This window comes from Aulonocara stuartgranti (assembly GCF_965226115.1).
Source record: "Aulonocara stuartgranti genome assembly, chromosome: 5".
Taxonomy (NCBI): Eukaryota; Metazoa; Chordata; class Actinopteri; order Cichliformes; family Cichlidae; genus Aulonocara; species Aulonocara stuartgranti.
Genome location: NC_138943.1, coordinates 38,628,681 through 38,648,475, shown reverse-complemented (window position 1 = coordinate 38,648,475; position 19,795 = coordinate 38,628,681). Strand labels below are relative to the sequence as shown.

At 38.7% G+C, this 19,795-nt stretch overlaps 1 protein-coding gene across 1 annotated transcript in view; it reads right to left on the bottom strand.

Moving 5' to 3' along the window:
- The window catches only part of LOC309707029 (calcium-dependent secretion activator 1), a 254,314-nt gene that overhangs the window by 84,638 nt on the left and 149,881 nt on the right, over positions 1 to 19,795 (bottom strand). Inside the window, exons 16-17 of the mRNA XM_082534125.1 lie at positions 10,523 to 10,629; positions 6,112 to 6,268 (exon numbers count right to left, since the gene is read on the bottom strand). Of these exons, the coding sequence (XP_082390251.1) occupies positions 6,112 to 6,268; positions 10,523 to 10,629 (264 nt within the window). The remainder of the gene's footprint in view (positions 1 to 6,111; positions 6,269 to 10,522; positions 10,630 to 19,795) is intronic.

The window sequence follows — 19,795 nt, the reverse complement described above, 5'->3', positions numbered from 1 at the left end:
TGTGTAATAATTTCTTAATTAAGCACATTACTTTCTTGTTTCTACCTTGTTACCCTACTATTACCACTTCATAACCGAGCTGTAATAGAAAGTGCTATCATTAATATTACTCTCTCTCTTCTACAACGTGTCTTTCTTCTTCCCCTCAGCCCCAACTGGCCGTGGGTGGATGGCTGCCCCTCCCTAAACCTGATTGTTGAGGGTTTCTTTGTATTATTTGGTGTATTTACGTTACTTTGCAAAGTATAAATCAAACTGTTTTTGTGATTTGGCGCTATATAAATAAATATATAAGTAAAATGAAACTAAACTGAATAAAAGATGCCATGATGTTTCAGCCATGTCTGTTATTGTTAGGGCTTTCGTTTTGTTCTGTTGACTGAGTTTATGAATATAGTTTCTCATGCATAGTTCTTACTGCTCCAACGGCATTATTCTTCCCAAATATCTTAAAGAGTTCCTGCACGTCTCTCCATTATTATCTATCATTCTTGATATTTATAATTGAGTGATTTGTATATATTTGTGCTATTTCTTTAATTTGTAAACTGTGTAACATATTGTATTATTTAATTAGTTTAGTCTGTTAATGTTACTGTCTTTGAGAAACTGTAACCCACGTAGTTTCCTTAGGGATTAATAAAGTATTCTGATTATCAGTCTCTTTGAGTGTTAATAACAAACTGTATGTATAAAACACTGTAACAAGATGATTATAAGATGCAATCAGCACAATTTTATACAAAATTAAGGTGTCATTAAAGTCCCAGTATTATCAAGTTTAAGCATCTCTTTTTCCAAGCACACCCAACTACTTTACATCACAACAGGTTACTCCAACTACGTTTCCCACAGAAACAATATAAGGAATCTTAACATCTGTCAGTTTCTTCACAGGAAAAAAAATGTGGGCTTGGGGTTGACACAAACTAAAGCAGGACTATGTGCATAGGATGTTCCGAAGACAGCAAGTGCAGTTGTACAGGCCAGGTGCCAGTGCATTGGGAAAAAGTGAACATGCAAAAACAGAAAAGGAGCTCCATCTGGCTGCATGTCAGTGATATTGGAGACTTCAAAGCTAAGTGCAGAATTTGTAAAATGAGGAATGGGACATATACTACAAATTTTTTTCAGAGAGCATTTATTGTAGAATGCCAAGTTTGCAAAATGTTGTCCAGGCCTTAAAGCCAATGTATGTTCTCCCCAGTAGCAGTAAATGCATAAAAATAAGGCTTTATGACAACACTGGATTAAAAAAAAAATCATCTAAACACACAAACCATTCATAATTGAATGGTTAGGCTAAAACAGAACAGCCAGCTCTTCTAAGGATGCCTAGACCAGTGTTTCCCAACTACTGTGCTGCAGCACATAGGTGTGCCGTGAGAAATGATCATGTGTGCCGTGGAAGATTATCTGGTTTCACCTCATTAGTACTCTAAGCGATTGGCGTGAGTAACAGGCAGAACAATTACATTCTCTTCCACTAGAGGGCAGTACAACTACCCGCGCTAGTTAAATGGGTTGCCAACTGCAAGTAAAACAGAAGAAGACGAAGAAGAAATTACATAATAGTCATGCTGTGAGTGAGACATCTATTGCTATTAAGCGCTTCATTAAGTATTTGAAAAGAAAAACTAATCCATCTGACCTGGTTCCTGGAGAAAACCCCGACCCAGATGAAGGCCCTAGCATGAGTAGTGGTCAGAAGAAAGCGAAACTAGGGACAAACTGAGCCAATGCTATGCCTGGTGTGCTGGGAAAAATGATCGATATGTGACATTTTTGTTTGGTGGTGTGCCGTGTGATTTTTCTAATGTGAAATCTGTGCCGTGGCTCCAAAAGGTTGGGAAACACTGGCCTAGACAAAAGAGCCAAATCTTTTAAAAGAGCCCAATCTCTATAGTGATCCATGGTGCTAATTAGGCTTGAACTGTTTTAATAAATATTAATACAGCCAGCATTTCATCTGCTTAAAAAATCCGCACTGGTTTGGACAATTACAGACCCATTTCGAAACTTCCATCTATTTCTAAAATCCTCAAGAAAGTTGCTGCCTATCAGCTACTTGGACTGGTTGAGGGTAACACTATATTTGTTCCAATCCGGTCTGCAAAAACTATATTTTTATCATTTTTCCATATTAATATTTTAATATTATATTTTTACACACTTAGAGAAAGGCGAATATTTTAATTCTGCTCTATTTATTCTCGTTACTGGTGATCACGCCATTCATCTTGAAAGATTACAAAACTGGATTAATATTTCTGCAACCGATCCCATCATGCATATCTGACAGACACCTCAGAATGTAATATTACCTAGATGTCGCTGTCATAACTTCAAATATGTGAGATGCCTCAGAGCTTAGTCATTGGTCCAGTTCTTCTTTCTTATTCTACACGCTATTGCCAAAAGTATTTACTAATCTGTCTTCACATGCATATGAAGTTGATACTGTCAGCCCAGTCTTAATCCATAGGATTTAATGTGCCCACTCTCTGTAGCTATAACAGCTTAAACTCTTCTGGGAAGGCTTTCCGGAAGGCTTTGGAGTATGTTTATGGGAATATTTGACCATTCTTACAGAACTGCACAATGATATTGGCCAAGAAGCCCTCCCCTACGATCCCACACTATAATCCAGCCTCCACCAAACTGTAACTTTGTCAGCTTGCAGTCAGACAGTACTGTTCTGCTCAGCTTCAGCTACCAACTCCAGACTCATCCTTCGGGTTGCCAGATGGTGAGGCATGATTCGTCACTTCTGAGAACACATCTCCACTGCTTTAGAATCCAGTGGTGGTGTGCTTTACACCGCTGTGTCCCTACCTTTGTATTACGTTTTAGATTGTGGCTCCTAAACTTTGAAACAACCTTCCTTGTTGTCAGCAGACTCTGAACGCTTTTAGCAGCTCTTTGAAATAAACCATAAATCTCCCTTCTTTAAATTTAAATCTCCTTTCTTCTCCATTCTGATACTCAGCAGGTGTTTTCATCAGGTCTCTCTAGCAGGTCTGTATGCCTAAATGCAATGAGTTGCTTTCATGTGATTAGCTGATTAGATAGTTGTGTTAATGAGCACAGATGTAACTACAAAGTGGCTGATGAGTGTGTACCTGTGGTTTAATCACTGCAGACTTCCTCAAAGGGATTGTAAAAGCTCCCATTGTCACTATTGCATTACTGTTTTTCTTTGTTCGCAGGATAGATGCAAAGGGCACAGAAAGCAATCATAATCCCTGATAATGAATAGTGACAAAGGAGGTTGTTGTTTGTGCACTTCAATAATGGGAATGACACAGCATTTTCAATCTTTCTAAACAAGACATTGGAATCCAAGCCACATTTCCCCCGCTCTGCTGGCTCCCAACTGGTAAAAAGGCAACACTGACAAAGACCACAGGAGATAAAATGGAGGCCAGTGTGTGCTAATGTGATGCCTCACGGCTCCATGCAGTGTGCCTGCTTTTTCTCTCCCTCTCTCTCTTTCTTTTTTCTCTCCCCCTCTGAGAATGTGTGTTTGTGTTTGTGTGCATTGGCATTGGAGTCAAGGTCGATGATACACAGTAGGTGCAATGTTTGTTGTGTTCCCTGATTGCCCCTCTCCCAATTAGCCACTTGAGCGGCTGCTGTCCATTTGGATGTGTTGTGTCCAGGAGTGTGTTCGCAGGGCTTGCCATGGTCTAGCTACGACGACTTTAGACCTCATTAACTTCTTGAATGGCAGCCTGACTTTGGCACCTGACTAATGTAGTTTTTTACTGCTCCATAAGTGCACCGCTGTGGGGCAAAAGAACAGATGACCTTCTGCAAAAACATGTCACTATAATCATATACTTTTCTAACGTGCGTTTGTTATGCTGTGTGGGAAGCAGGCCTTCTGGCATGGTATATTACAAAGCATCAGGCCACATTGTCTTAACAGCATTTTGCCCTTGACACCCACAACAACCATCTTCTGTACCCAGCAGTGAACCACCCTTTCTTTTTGGACCATCATCAAACCATGTTTAATCTTTCTGAGGAACTCAGAAGGGGACCTTTTTTATGGAAGTCCAATTTAGTCAATGAAACCTAGTATATAATATCTTCTAACCAGTAGTGTTCTATCAGGACCAACAGGGCAAGCAGTGCTTGCTTAGTTAACTCTAAAAACAGACATCACTTAGAGAAATTGCTTCCACTCTGAACCCATTTCTTTCTAAGCTGTGTAGATTGCCATGACCTGGATGAATGAGAACCTTCACATTCATCCATTTTCTTATCACTTATCTGGGGCCGAGTAGCAGGGAAACAGCCCAAGCAGAGAAACCAGACCTCCCTCATCCTAGCCACCTCCCTCAGCTAACCTGGGAAACACCTCCCCAGGCCAGCCAAGAGATGTAATCTCTACAGCGTGTCCTAGGTCTGCCATCGGGCCTTCTCGCTTCAAATTTTCCAAAACAAAAAACAAACCCCGTTGGATGGACTATGACCTTTTGTGTTACAAAGGGGTTCAAATTTATAATGTTTTTTTAATAATCATAATTTAGTTCATAATTTGTTTGACCAGCTATGAATGCACATAGAGAATGCATAATTTTTTTTTTTTAGTCAGTGTATTATTGCAAGCAAGCTTTCTTTTAGTGTTTCCCAGCGTAGCTATGTTCATTGCTATGCACTATAATTGGAATTCGCACACAATGACACGATGTAGCAAATGAGAAGGAGGCCAATTTCATGACACTAACAAAAGAGCATGATAATTTTTTTGTGCTCAGGTCAGTTAAGCTGAATAAGTGGACAACATTCTATCTTCTCCTTGACTCCCAACTGACACCTGACACAATGAAAAGGGGAATCTTTCCCAAGGGACAATTAGCAGATTGAGTCTGCTTCGTGAAGTGTATGTGTATCTTTTGCATGGACAGTGTTCCTGCAGGCAAGTGTATGCAGTTCATTAGAGAGATGAGTGGCCTGCAGCAACCGTCGGCAACACACACACACACACACACACACACACACACACACACACACACACACACACACACACACACACACACACACACACACACACACACACACACACACACAAAACTGCTGTAAATATATGTACATGTTAAAAAACGTTTGGGCTCAGTAGTGTGGAGATGCTTTTTTTGCTGTTTGTCACTGATTTGTCAGTGATGTTAGTGCCAAATGAGGTTTACCTACAAAGATGCAGCAGTTGAATGTAAGAGCATTTACTCACGTAATGTACATGTACATGTACAATGGTACTGTCCTTGATTTAACTGATTATTAAGTACATTTGAAATATGCAGTGTAATTCCTATTTAATAATGCCCTCATCTTTACCTATGACCAGGGATGGCAAGAACAAATTGCAACATATGATGATTATATTCAACGTGATGCACTACTGTCAATTAAACATGCCAACAATATGAAGTTATTTAAGTTGGTCAACCTTAAAAATAAGGCAAATGTACAGTAAAGTAGTAGTGGTAGTAATATGAATGAAATCATCATAGGATGGAGGGAGCATGGTACTGCACATAGTCGTCAATTTGATTGTGGTGGATTTTTAGTCTGGACTATATTGTTGTTAATTCTTAAATGTAGTGTTTTTTTCTGAATAGGGATAAATTGAGTACAGAATTTAGACTATCACAGAGGAACTAAAATCAGGATTAGTTTTAAAGTTTCAGGTTGAATTTTTTATTAAAATTTTTTTTTCTTTAGAGGCAGTAAAAAACTTTCATTAAATACTGCCCAACCAAAATTTACATTCAGTTTTTCCTGGATAAATACAGAAATATTTTAAAAACTCTTAAATACGCTGTCACAAAGAAGGTATGTGCAGTCTACTAAATAGACTATTTGTACTACAAACTGAAAAAATCTTCAGCAATTAAAAACTTATCTTCATCATTGCTTAAACAGAGCATAATGCTCAGAAGGTCTAATCCATGTGTGTATTTACTGTGTGTAATTAAGGATGTTCCCTTAGATTACACCCTTCAGACCTCCAGCCCTAGCAAAATCACTTCATCAGTCAAAGACCACTACTCCAGGGTCCATACTGACATCTGAATATACTTTTTTGAATAGCCATACACTCACAGTCCATCCTCAGAAAGTCATTGAGCAGCTGGAAGAGAGGGAAACTGTCCCAGCTGTCAGGTGGCTGAACTTCAAGAGCTGCATCCATCTCGGTCGAATAGAGACACATGAAGGTCTCAGCATGTTCCACCATCAGATCTGACCACCATGCAAAGGCCTTCAGATGGAAAGAGGGGAAGAGAGCGGGGAAAAAAGTCAGAGGTAAGTATGGAGCTGAGAGTGTAAGAAGACAGTTAATGCAGTATGAGCGACCCCACTGGACACATCTTTGAGAATTTGGAGATTTATTTCATCTTTAGCCTCTACAGGAAATGAGATTCAAAGGCTCTCACACACTTTTCATCATATGAAATCAAGTTGTTGCCTCAATGACTTTACTGCACAATCTCCGGGGAGGGATTCTTCACCACTCGGAACAGAAACACCAAGAGTGTGGAAAAAAAAATCACATGCTTTCTGTTGTCCCACAGAGGAAACAGCAGCAGCTCCTTGACAGACTTGGCAGGGACCTACTTAAACACTCACCCGCAGCTTCTTCAGCAAGTCAATCAAAAGAAAGGAGCTGTTGAACTGTGCCACACTTGTATCTCCCCATCAAATATGTGCAGTGCAGTGACTGGTCGCAACCTGGCTACTCTCATCAAATACACTGAGTTTTCTCCAGGCACCCTTACTCTTGCCAGGCCTTTTAAGAGGGACCCTGAGGATCCAAACTGTTTGTCTATTCACACCAAGCTTTTAACACTGTCATTTGAATGTTCTCTCTAGTACTGGAAGTGGTGTGGGAGGGTGGTATACTGGGAGCAGTTAGCAGCGGATGAATCACATTCAGTTAGTGCCAGTCATTGTTTTTGTAATCATCAGTCTTGTTATTACAATAAAAAACATTCCCCTGCAAATTTTGCAAGCTTACTCACTTATAAAGAAATGCACAGTCTCTAATTTTGTTTGTTTCATTTTAATGAGGAGAGACAGATTACCAACCAGAAATACTACGAAATAAAAAAATCATTTGCATCTCATTGAGCCAAGTAAGTGTTTGATTCCCAACAAAACATAACTTAGTAATTGGTGGAGAAACTTGGCAAGCACAGTGGTAGGACATTTACTGTAGTTGGTCACCAAGAGGGGATTTTGACCCACTCCTCTTTGAAGAAACTCTCTAAATCCTTTAGGTTTCTGGGCTGCTGCATGGGAACTCAAAGCTTAAGATCCCTCCACAAATGTCCTACAGGAGGTCCTCCAAGACGTTTCATACCCCCATCCATTGGCCCCTCAAACTTAAAAACGAACCTGGTGGGCCCCCACCTTTCTCATGATCATCCTCAACTGATGAGGCAAGATCTTGCATGAAGCTGATCATTTCATATTTTTGTCATTTCCAGATAATTGTACCAAAGTTGTCACTTTCTCACCAACCTTCTGCTGATGCCTCGTGCAGGTCTACAGTCTTGTTTCAAACAAACTGCCTTGGCTGCTCCAAAATGCCTTGTGTAGATGAGCTAGTGAAACAAACTGATGAGCCTTTGTGTCTTGTGATACAACATAGATACTCTTCACTACACAAGGTTGTAATCATCGATATCCTCCCATCCGTCCACTGCTAGAAATTTCTTTTTGAACAAATCCACTCTTTCACATTTGCATGTTTTTTTCCTTCTGTCCAGATGCAGCATTGTGCACCATCCTTTCAATTCAATTCAATTTTATTTACATAGCGCCAAATCACAATAACACATTGTACAGTAGATCGTACAATAATACATACAGAGAAAAACTCAACAATCATATGACCCCCTATGAGCAGCACTTTGGTGACAGTGGGAAGGAAAAACTCCCTTTTAACAGGAAGAAACCTCCAGCAGAACCAGGCTCAGGGAGGGGCGGGGCCATCTGCTGCGACCTTTTACTTATAACCACATGTTAGCACAGTGTTTATGTGCTAATAGAGAAATAATTTCCTTGTAACTAAAACAGATTCTGAAGAAGAATGTAAGCATCTACCCAAGGCATTTTGTGGAGGGTATATAACAGCTGTGGCAGTTTGTTTGAAACAACTGCAATCTCCACATTTCAACTATTTCAACTATTTCAACTATTATATCATTTCAACTTTTTTCACAAAATAGTAAAAAAAAAAAAACTGTTGCAGTTTTACAATGATTTTTATAACTTAATTCCAGTTATTAGGATTAGAGTGCAAAGTCTAAGTCAAGTTAAAGCTGGTGATTACATGAGAGGAAAACCAACCCCAATTCCAAAGCAAGGGTGCTGTGTAACATATATTAGTAAAAACAGAATGCAACATTCTTCAATGTCATAAACTTATATTTTATCCACAAAATAACATGGAAAACATATCAAATCAACATGTCTCAATAAAGCTGGGAGACAGGCGTGTTTATCACTTTAGCTTCCCATCTCCTTTTAACAACAGTCAGTAAACATCTGGGACCTCAAGAGACAGATTTCCGGACTTTTGGGAGGGGAATGTTACGCCATTCTTGTCTGATAAGATGCTAGGAAGCATATGGCAGCGAAAACATATAAACTAACAAACAAGCAAAAAGTTCCTGACTTTAACTGATTTAATTATATGTACATTTTTCATATAATAGTAAAACGTACAATGTGAAATGTTACATTTATTATAATCTGGCCAAATTAAATGTACTTGACTGGTATATATTCAGTTTAAACCAAGTACACTTTTCTTAATGATTCATTATTTAAATCAGTTCACTTTGCTTGGTGTTTATTGGGGGTAAAGAATCAGTTTTTGAGTGACCGCTATACACTGTGGATATACCTTCAGCATTGATGTCCAAGCGGCTGTTGCCATGGGCAATAATCTACTCCCATACCATCAGAGATGCAGACTTTTGAACTCCTCACATATAATAAGCCATTTGGTCCGTGTGCTATTTTTTCCAAGAGGTTGAGGTGCCCACATTTGATGCGTCTGACCACAGAATAGTTTTCCAGTTTGCTTTAGTCCATTTTAAATGAGCTCAGGCCCAGAGACTTCCTGAATCACTTTATTTCTGAAAGTGCTGCCTGAGACCTGAAGGCCATGGTTAGCCAATACTGATTTTTGGCCTTAAGCCTCTAAATGTTTTAATGTTACTGTATATTCAACATTCTCACAATTTGGAGTATTATATTTTAAATTTACATTTGACACAGTATCCTAAATTTTGAAGAATTAGGGTTGTACATGGATAAACCAGGATCAAAAACTCAAGAGAAAATAAACTGTAACAGAATATTTCAACACGTTTGGGCTGGAGTCATGTACACTGGTTTAAAGTTTCACTGGAGCAGCAGGGAAAGGAATTTTGCTGAAATGCAAGGGGCATGGTCATAGTGTGAAAAATGGCTCATATCCTCCATTATGTGTGCTGAAAGGTCCAAAGCAAATTTGTTTAAAAAAGGAAGGATGAGAAACACCCTCACCAAACTTACTTGGTGGATTTACTGAAAAGAACATGTACATCTCCATGATAGATGAATTACTGAGTAGGATAAGTAAATGTCAATGACTAAACACAATAAACATGCTGTTATATTCTGGGATGATTTGTGGTAGGCTCTTAGAAAGCAAAGTACATCGTTAGAATATAGGAAAATCTGTTTTCCCCCTTGCTTTCTCCAAACATACTAGCTTAATGCTTTGGACAAATAAACACACTGCCTAAGTACTTGTGTCTGCTCTTCAATAATGAAGGCAAAACTGTTGCAAGCTTCGAATCTAACGAGCACCTCTCCAAGTACTTGAATGGCAGTGACAACAAGCTGAAATGGGTTTGTGTCATTGTTGAAAAGGGAAATATTAATATTCCTCAACAACAATAGCTGTGTCAATAAGTGCATGCACAGGTTCTATGGGTATATTGAGGGTAGGGTAGGGAATGGGGTATATGGCACCAAGACAATCACATACCTCTTTTCCCTGTTCAAACAATTCCCCGCAAAACAAATAAGTGATTGGAATAAAAAGTAGAGAAGCAGTAAGTCAGCTTTGTTTTAGTTACAGAAAAGTGACAAAAATGTAGCTAAACAGCACAGCATACACAGCAGAGCAAAGCGTTTCCCCTGCTTTTATAAACCTACTTGCACTTTAGAATATGTACTTTGTGGCCTATTGTGCAGATAACATGGAGAATGATAGTTTAACGCAGGTAGGTAGCAGTGAGAAGCTTTGTATTTATCATTCAAGTAAAGTTATACAACTACCTAACTTCAGTCTGCAACGAGACAAAAAAACGTGTTCAGTTTATCTTTGAAAACAAATGTTGAGGAGCTCTGTAGACCTTTTTATTTTAACATTGCATTGGAGACAAATATGTAGAACGTATACAATGGAGTAGGGACATGGTGTGGCTATATGCATATGTACCAGCACACTGACCTCAGCATGATGTTCCTCATTCTGCTGAAGCACCTCAATCACCAGCTCAGCCAAACGGATCGTGTCCTCCAGTTTTTTGGCAGGGGTGGCAAGCCTTCCCACATTTTCTGAAGCACAAAGGTCAAAGATCAGTGTGGATACCCTCTAGGTGTGATCACAATCTGTTCTTAATTTCATAAGCCTCTATCCATGCAACCCAAAGTGTATGACGCTAGGCAGTGCTATAACAGAGCTTTTCCATATTTACTAATAGTAAATCAGCTTTAATCAAAGCTATAAATGAAAGTAGAAGTTTGATTAATAACTTATATGAGAAATGGGTCCCCAATAGGAAGGACTTTTGTCCAATTGATCTTCCTGACTTAACTTCAGTAATTACTTTCTCCCAACCATATCATCTGCCCCATTCCTATAAGACTGCTCAAAGACGTCCTACTCTTAATTAATGCTTCAATCTTAAATATGATCAGAAATCATTCCTGCCTGTGGCCGTCTCCCTGTACAATTCCTCCATCCACTACACTGTAAACACTGCAATAGTTACATCCTTTCTGCACACACTCTTACTTACTTGGTAATATTGCTGTCAATTTCCGTGATATTTATTTCTAATTATATCTGCCAACCCTGGATATTTATTATTTGGTGATTTGTATACGTTGTGCTATTCCTTATATCTTAACATATTGTCTTGTTAAATAGGTTGGTCTATTTTTGTTAATGTTACTGTACTGGAGCAACTGTAATAGCTCACATAAGTTCCCTAGGGATTAATAAAATATGCTGATTCTGATTCTGATATTAACGGGCTGTTTACCAAGGGCCTTTAGGCTAGCAGTACTACTTTTAAGATTAGGCTTAAAACGTTCCTTTTTGACAAAGCGCATTGCAAGGGCTAGATCAGGTGACCCTGAATCATCACATCATGGGAGTCCCCCAGGAGCCTAGGCCTCTTGCACTATAATTGATTGTTTCCTACTTCACCTTTTTCCCCACTTACCATGTGTTTATACACCACACATCATTTAATCAATAGTTGTTATTAACCTCTGGCTCTTTTCCACAGCGTGTTTTCGTTCTATGTCCACTTAACAATATCCAGTTGTTGTAGATGGCCACCCCTCCATGACCCTGTCTACTTCCTGTTAAGAGGGAGTTTTTCCTTCCCACTGTCACCAAAGTACTTGCTCATATGGGGTCATCAGATTGTTGGGCTTTCTCTGTATTTTTGTAATGTCTTTACTTTAGAATATAAAGAGTCTTGAGGGAACTGTTGTTATGATTTGGCACTATATCACTAAAAATGAAGTTGAATAATAGCTTTGTAGGAATAAATATTAGGAAGCTGCAGGCATTGGCACCATGACGTGGCACTGAAGAATATTACAGTGAATAAATTATTCAATTTAATTACAGCACATCAACTATATTGTTTTTTTCCCGGTATTGTTTTTGAAATCTTTGCATTTATCATTTCATTTTTTATTTTTAGTTTTTGCAATGCAAGTTATGCAATTTATTTATTCAATAATTTTAAAGACTTGTGTATACTTCCATAGACAGCCATTTGTACACGCACGGCCAAAGTTTCATAGTTTCAAATTGTCATTTGTTCCAGTATGAAAAAATTCAGGTACCAAAAATCAGATTTTTGAGTGTAATGTTTGTATGTCCAATTTATGCACAAATCTGTGCATAAATTGGACATACGCTCTATAAGTTCAGGACAGCCATTGTCTGATGCATGAGCCAGTTTCAGCCAAGCCTTAGTTCTTATGTCGTCACTCCTATATAAACACTATGGAAAGCTGCTCCTTTCTGACTTTCTCTTTGTACAAAATTGTTTACGTTTCTTAAGTCAGACTTTCTCGCAGATTGCATGCAGATTGCACACACCTACTGGTTCAGAATAATTATGATTTACAAACATATGAAAAACAGAAATAGTCACATGCTTCATAAATGAAATAACGTTGCATACACAATTGTTTTTTTACACAGGGTAAGAACAGTTCCACAGACATATTGGTAAATAAAGTCCAATGATCCCAAACACACCAACAGAATGGCTGAAAAAGAAAAGAACACAGATAAAGGGATGGCCCAGTCAAAAGTCCAGACCTCAGCCTATTTGAAATGCTGTGGTGGGAACTGAAGAGAGCTTTAACAAATGCCCAAAAACCTCAATGAACTGAAGTGATATTGTACAGATGAGTGGACCAAGGCAATGTGAGGGACTATTAAATTAACACAGAGAAGAATTTGTTGCTAAAGGTTGTTCTAAAAGCTGAATGATTAGGTGCACTTCTTCACAGATTGATTCTTCATTTTGGCTTTATTCTTCTTAAATAGTGAAATGGTTTCATACCTGCGGTTAGATTAAGGACAAGATCTTTTTAAGATCTTTTTTAAATGATGCCCTGATATGGAAAACATTTTTCGACATGATTGTACGTTATCTTCTAAGAACAAAGTTTTTAATCGACATCTTCTTACTTTATTCTTAGCCCTGTTTGTTTTTTCAGTCTTGTGTAAAGTACGGCTGTTTCAAGATATAAAACAGTCTTTCAAATATAACACACACCACAACCTCGATAACCTTTATCTTCATGGAGCTAAACAAACCTACAATTGTGTATAACCAAACCCATCTTCCTACATGGAGAAACCAATAAAACCCAGGCTTACTGCTGTGGAGTGTCTCATCAACAAAGCTGCATTAAAAGATCAGCTTGTGCACCCAGTCTGAAACAATGGGTTTACCACCTTGTTCTTTACCACCAACATTAAATAGGTCTTTATTAGCTATACTTTTGTTACTTTCTGCACATTTGGTTCTTGTTTCCCAGCCTCCTGCTTTATGCCTGTGTGTTGTTTCCCAAAATATTTGCTGACTTTTTTGTTAAAGAGACTGAAGAGCACAGCTGGCTTAACTCATTAACCCCTTATAGCCTGAAATACAAAATCATTGCAAGAAATTTCTTTTTTTAAATGGAGAGTTTATTGTTAAAAGAAAAAATTATCTCCATGTATGACTTTTAATTTGTATCGTATTTGCTATATCTGCCTTTTTTTTTTAAATGCTTATAAATGTATTGTGCAATTTATTTTGATTTTTCAGGAGGGAAAGAAATCATACTGGTGATGTAATAGAAGTCTCAAAAAAAACCAAAACCCTGTATCTATCGAATATTATGGAGTTAAGGGGTTAAATCCAAACAGAGAACTGCTACAACAACAATAACAAGGCCGTCCCAGTAGCCCACCTCTCTGCCCACTCTCCATCAAATCCCTCTGTCTCTCCCTGGATTGCTGCTTGCCAATCCAATGCCCCTAAAAGTCATCTACTCTGGAAAATAACTAGGAAGACTTCAGAAACACATCAGCACACACTTGTGTGCTTAAATCTTGCAATCCTAAACTTCACTTCATTAACTTCCTTTCTCTTCTCCTGCAGACCTCCTTGCTTCCAACCAGTTGAGATTATTCATCCTAAGCCATTAACCAATCTTTGATCGTCAGTGGTTTTAGTCCTCTCAGTCCGCTGCTGCTGCTGCTGCACATCCTCAGTAACATCTCTTAATTAAATCAAAACCAGAAATCCACAGCATCTTGACCAGTGTTAGCTTCCAGTCTTTTCTTCTGTAGACCTCTCTCCTCTGCACTGGTTGGCATTATTCCATCTAAAGTTGGTTAATAACATCATTATAATTAAATGTCATGTTTATTCCCTTAACTTTCTTTTAAAACAGTCATCGGGTTGTTTGTACGGAGCCCCGCAGGGGACATGGGAGAGAAAAAAATTAAGACGGACTTTTGCGAGATCTCGCAAAAGTCCGTCTTAATTTTTTTTCCGTATGTTTGAGTGCTGCTCATTTTAAAACATTTTGTCAAAGGCATCTTTGTGTATCTATACTTGAGAAACATTGTCATTTATTTTAACTAATTAAATTGTTTTCAAGGAAATCGTAAATGTTTAGCATATAGAAATAGAAGATATGGTACACTCAGTAGTGTAATTCTGCTGAGAACATACACATGACACAGAAACTGCTTTAACTTGAAAATGTCACCGACTCCACTCAGACCACGTGCTGGTAGAGTTGTGGCTCAGTGATGAACAACACAGCAAGCTGATGAGAGATAGCATTTGTATAACAGCAGACTAACATGGCTGAGTCTGCAGAACACTGTGACAAAGTGGAGAAGCAGTTGTAATTCTCTCCATTTGTCCCATATGTGTTTACCTTTTTTTTGCACATTGTACACATTATTCTGTTTCTATGTATTTGCTATGATTTGCTATTTGTCAAGTAACATTGCTTCACTCACTATCCCGGGTTTGTTTGTGTAAGCGTTTTGTTGCCGGCAAATCAAACATTCTGCAAATTAAGACAAATACTAAGTTATGTTTCTTTATACTTTATTATGTTACAGATTAAGTCATTTGTTCATACTTACTCTGTTTGTCTTTTCAGTCATCATGAGTGTCAGGTGTGGGGAAACGCCGGCTTGGCATTTCCTCATTTTAAAGTCCTGATCATGTCACACATGACATCATCAGGTCAAACCATGTGGAGGGGTTTCTTTTTCCAGAGAGATGCTTCCTTTTGTTTGTGTTAATGTTTAAAGGGATTTGTTGAATGTTTTTCCTTTTGTTAATACTGCCATTTAGTTGTGTAAATGTGCATATTAGAAGTGTGTAGAGGTTTTGTGTTTTTAGATAACCTGAGTAGAGTTTTAGATCCCTCAGTTGAGTGAGTGGTACTGGCTGGGCAATTGGAGGGAAATTGATGGCCCTATTTAAAGCCAGTCTCTACCAGATGCAGGAGAGAGGAGAGGTGAGCTGTGTCACCAGAGCCATGTTATGTTGAGTTTTGTTAAATGAATTGATTTGGGGAAAGTTTTGTTAAGTTATACATTAAATTAAGTTCACTGCAAATAAATTGCTCACCTTGGAAACCCAAAATGTCTGCATAGTCTGCTTCCCTACCACCTTCCTTGACGTTCGAGTGTGACTACTTCACAAACACCAGTTTTATTAACATATTCTGGGTCGCATACTTTCACTGTAATGAAAATGATGTGCGACAGCTGAACAACAAGCACTCAGATGAGTTGTGTTGAGTTTTCACTTCTAAAGCATAAACGTCAGTCCAGCCCAAATAAATGGGTAGGACTGCGTCAGGATACTGGTCCATACTGGTCTGTCGAGGTCTGGGATAAGAATGACAATGCTGTTGGATAAAAGGGTGCCAGTGGAAACTGTGCTACTGTTGGCTAAGAACAAAGGAAGGGGGAAGCCATGTTTGCATGTTTAGAATCAGCGAGAGAAAAGGAAAGGTGGGAGTTTGAAGGTAATAATAGGCGCTTCACATCTAGGGACTATGACTGGCAAAGGGAAGAGCTGGCTGATATATTGAAGAGAACAACAATAGACATATTGTGTGTGCTGGAGGTTGGGTGGAATGCCAGGAGCACTGGAGATGGATTCAAACTGTTCTATTATAGGAACCAAAACTGAGTATGAGTAATGTTGAAGCAAGAGTATGTGGAGAGTGTTGTGGAGGAGAAGAGAATGTCAGAAAGTTTGAAGCTGGGAATCAAAGGGGTAATGTTGAATACTGTCAGCCCACAAGTTGGATGTCAAAAGAGAGAGAGGAATTCTGGAGTATGTTGAATGAAGTGGTAGAGCATGTTCTCAGGGGGAAAAGATTGGTGATTGGAGTAGATTTTAATCGACATTTGGGTGAAGGGAACAGAGGTGATGAGAATCTGTTGGGTAACTATTGTGTTAAGGGGAGCAATGCAGAAAGACAAACGGTAATGGATTTTGCCAAAAGGATGGAAATGGCTTTGATGAACACGTACTGCAGGATAGAGAAAAAACATTGGATGCTATTCAAGGTATTAAAGGGAAAGTGAGGATGAACCAACAATGTGGAATTTGAAGAAGGAAGAACGTTGTGCAGAGTTCAAGGAGTTGAAAAAGGCTCTGGGTAGTAGGGAAGAGTTACCAGATGACTGGTACAGCTGAACCGGTGAGGGAAACTGCCAAAAGGTGTTGGGTGTATCCTCTGGAAAGAGAAGTGCAGTAAAGTATTCAAAGGAGGACGTTAGCAATGAAAAGGTGGGGGCATCAAAGAAAAGGGCTTATAATGAGTTGTTTGTGAGGCCAAACACTAAGGAAAAAGGGCTATCATCAATTGATTAGGCAGAGAGATTGAGGTGGAAAGGATGTGCAGGTGGTCAGGGTGGTTAATGACAGACATGGATGTATACTAATGAGTAAAAAGAGTGTGTTAAAGATGGAAGGAGCACTTTGAGGAGCCGATGGATGTAGAAAATGAGAGCAGAGAACAGATGGAGGACAGCTAGTGAATCAGGAAGTGCAGAAGATTAGCAAGAAGGAAGTGAAGGTGGCTGTGAAGAGGATGAAGGATGGAAAAGTGGCTGACGGATGACATATATGGATATTTTGGAGAGAGGGCAGTGGACTGCTTAACCATATTGTTTAAAACATCTTGGAGGGTGACAAGATGCCTGAGGAATGGAGGAGAAATGTACTGACACCGATGTTAAAGAACAGCAGTGATATGGAGAGCTGTAGGAACTACAGAAGGATAAAATTGATACCATGACGCTATGGGGAGAGTTGTTGGAGCTAGGCTAAGAAGAGAGGTGATTATCAGTGAGAAGCGTATGGGTTAATGCTGAGAAAGAGCATTAGAGATGCAATATTTGCTTTGAAAATGCTGATGGAGAAGAACAGAACAGAAGAACAGGGAAAGTCAGAAGGACTTCACTGTGTCTTTGTGGATCTATAGAAAGCAGTGCAAAGACAGGAACTGTGACACTGCATGAGAAAGTCAGGAATAGGTGAGAAAGACATGTATGAGGACTGCAAAATAATGATGAGCTATGCGGTAGAAAGAACAGATGGGTTTAAGGTGGGGGTCAGGGATCAGCTCTGGGGCCCTTCATGTTTGTCATGGTGATGGACAGGTTGACAGATGAAGTTAGCAGGAGTCTCCATGTACTATGATGTTGATTGTGATCTGTGGTGAGAGTAGGGAGCAGGTGGAAGAGTCCTTGGAAAGGTAGAAGTATGCTCTGGAGAGAAGAGGAATGAGAGCAGCAAGATCCGGATATATGAATGCAGGCAGGTGAAGTGTGTGGAGACCCAGTGGTCTTCAAGGTGACTTCAGTCAGTGGTTTTACTAAGCTATGCCTTAACAAGCTGCACATATAACACGTGTTCCCCAGGAGAGAATCTACTTAAAACATGCTGTGAGTAAAAGACTCTGAATGCATGGCACTTCCAGCCTGTTAAAGTGAAATCAATGTGATATGAGGTCAACAAGTGCTCAGTAGGTGTCCAATTTTAGGGTCAGATATTACCACTTATAAAATAAAATGAATTGTTTGCTGCCAACATTTTAAAAAAAAAGCAAAAGCAATAAAATCTATATTATTTATTACTGGTGCTCAATAGGAGAACAAAGACATTTGACACCATTAAAACACTTTAAGCCCTCCTAGGTCTGAGGTCCACCACCCACAGATTAATGTTTTAAGTCAGGCTTGAAAAACTGAAAACTTTTTAACTTGTTGACCTTAAAATATAAAATATAGTAACAGAAAGCAATGGTTCCCTCATTTCTCATTAGTGGTGTGAAACATCTTAAGATGACTGTCTTTGTTTAGCACACAGTTACTTTTCTTCTGGCCTGCTTTCCCAATGAATATTTCATTATTTGATTTTTGTACTCTTTTAGTTGAGGAAATGCATAATCTGCTCATAATACTGCTCCACAGTATCTCTCTGAACTTCTGCGCATGTCAAGAGACCCATTCATACTGTCCGACATCTTTAACAGTGACTCTCTGTCAGTCTCTTTAAACTCATTACAGATTTACAGGTGGAAGATGATTTTGTTTTTTTCTTTCTGGATTTTAATACTTCTGTGTAAGGTGACTATTTTGAAAGGTACCTAAAATAATATTTATCATTTTTATATTTAACTGGCACTCACTTGATATTTTCTCTATTTCAGAGCATCCTTTGGTATGGGAAATTGTGCACCCCTGCCAGCTCACTACTATGTGAAACGGTTATCTCAAAAGCTGCAGAAATTATTATCTAAAAGAGAAAGTGAGTGCGGACTGTACCATCATTTGAAAACGCTGCAACAGTTTTAACATAAACATTGCATGTCCCAAGTTTTTTTTCTTTTTGTTTTGTATTACATAAATTAACCTCCATTACCATGACCCACATATTGATCAGAAACAGATTAAATTGATGAATGAACGACACAAAATCAATCATGGTTTTATTTCTAGGCCTGGCAGAGATTTCCACGCTGACACTGTTGGTTGAAATAACGAAAAGTTTCGACCTACAGGAGCAGGAGTTGTCTTGTGTCAATGAACAAAAGATGAACCATTATTTAGGTAACACAGACAGTCCAAAACGGCTGAAAACAGATGAAAACAAAATCAAGCCTACTCACTACTCAGGAAGCAAACAGTGCAAACAGAAAACAGTATGACGCAACAGAAACCTAAGACAAATTTAGGGCTTACATACACACATTAGGGAAATGGATTCAGGAGGATGAGGAGAGATAGCTGAAACAAATCCATGATGATGAGACAAGGAAAGTAAACGAAATACTACATACAAAGGAAAAAGACTATTACAATAAAACTGGAAATAATCAAAACACTGAGTCAAGGACACTAAAACAGATTTGACACAGAAGACAGCACTAAGAAAAATAACAAAACCAAAATATTAAAAAGTATAATATTAACTGAAACCCATTCAATAAGACCAATAACTCAGACTAAAGAGAATGTACACAAGCTAGCTCAGAACCCAATGAAGCATTAAATGATAATGAAGGATTCAAAAGTCAAAACCTGAAAAATCCACAATGATGACTAGGGATGGGTATCGTTACCCATACCGGTGCCAAATCGGTACTTTTGAAACGGTGCCGGTGCTCAAACGGTGCTCAAACCGATGCTTAAAGAATGGAGAACACAAAATTGGTCCAAAAACCTCTCATGTTCAGCTATTTCTTGTAAAAAGATAACAATGTTAGCCTTTTCTGCAGCTATGGGGCATATATGGTATCATTCTTGGCTGGAAGCAGTGCTTAAACAATGGAAAAAACACAAACTTTGACCAAAAACCTCTCATGTTCAGCTGTTTTTTGTAAAAAGATAACAATGTTAGCCTTTTCTGCAGCTATGGGACATATA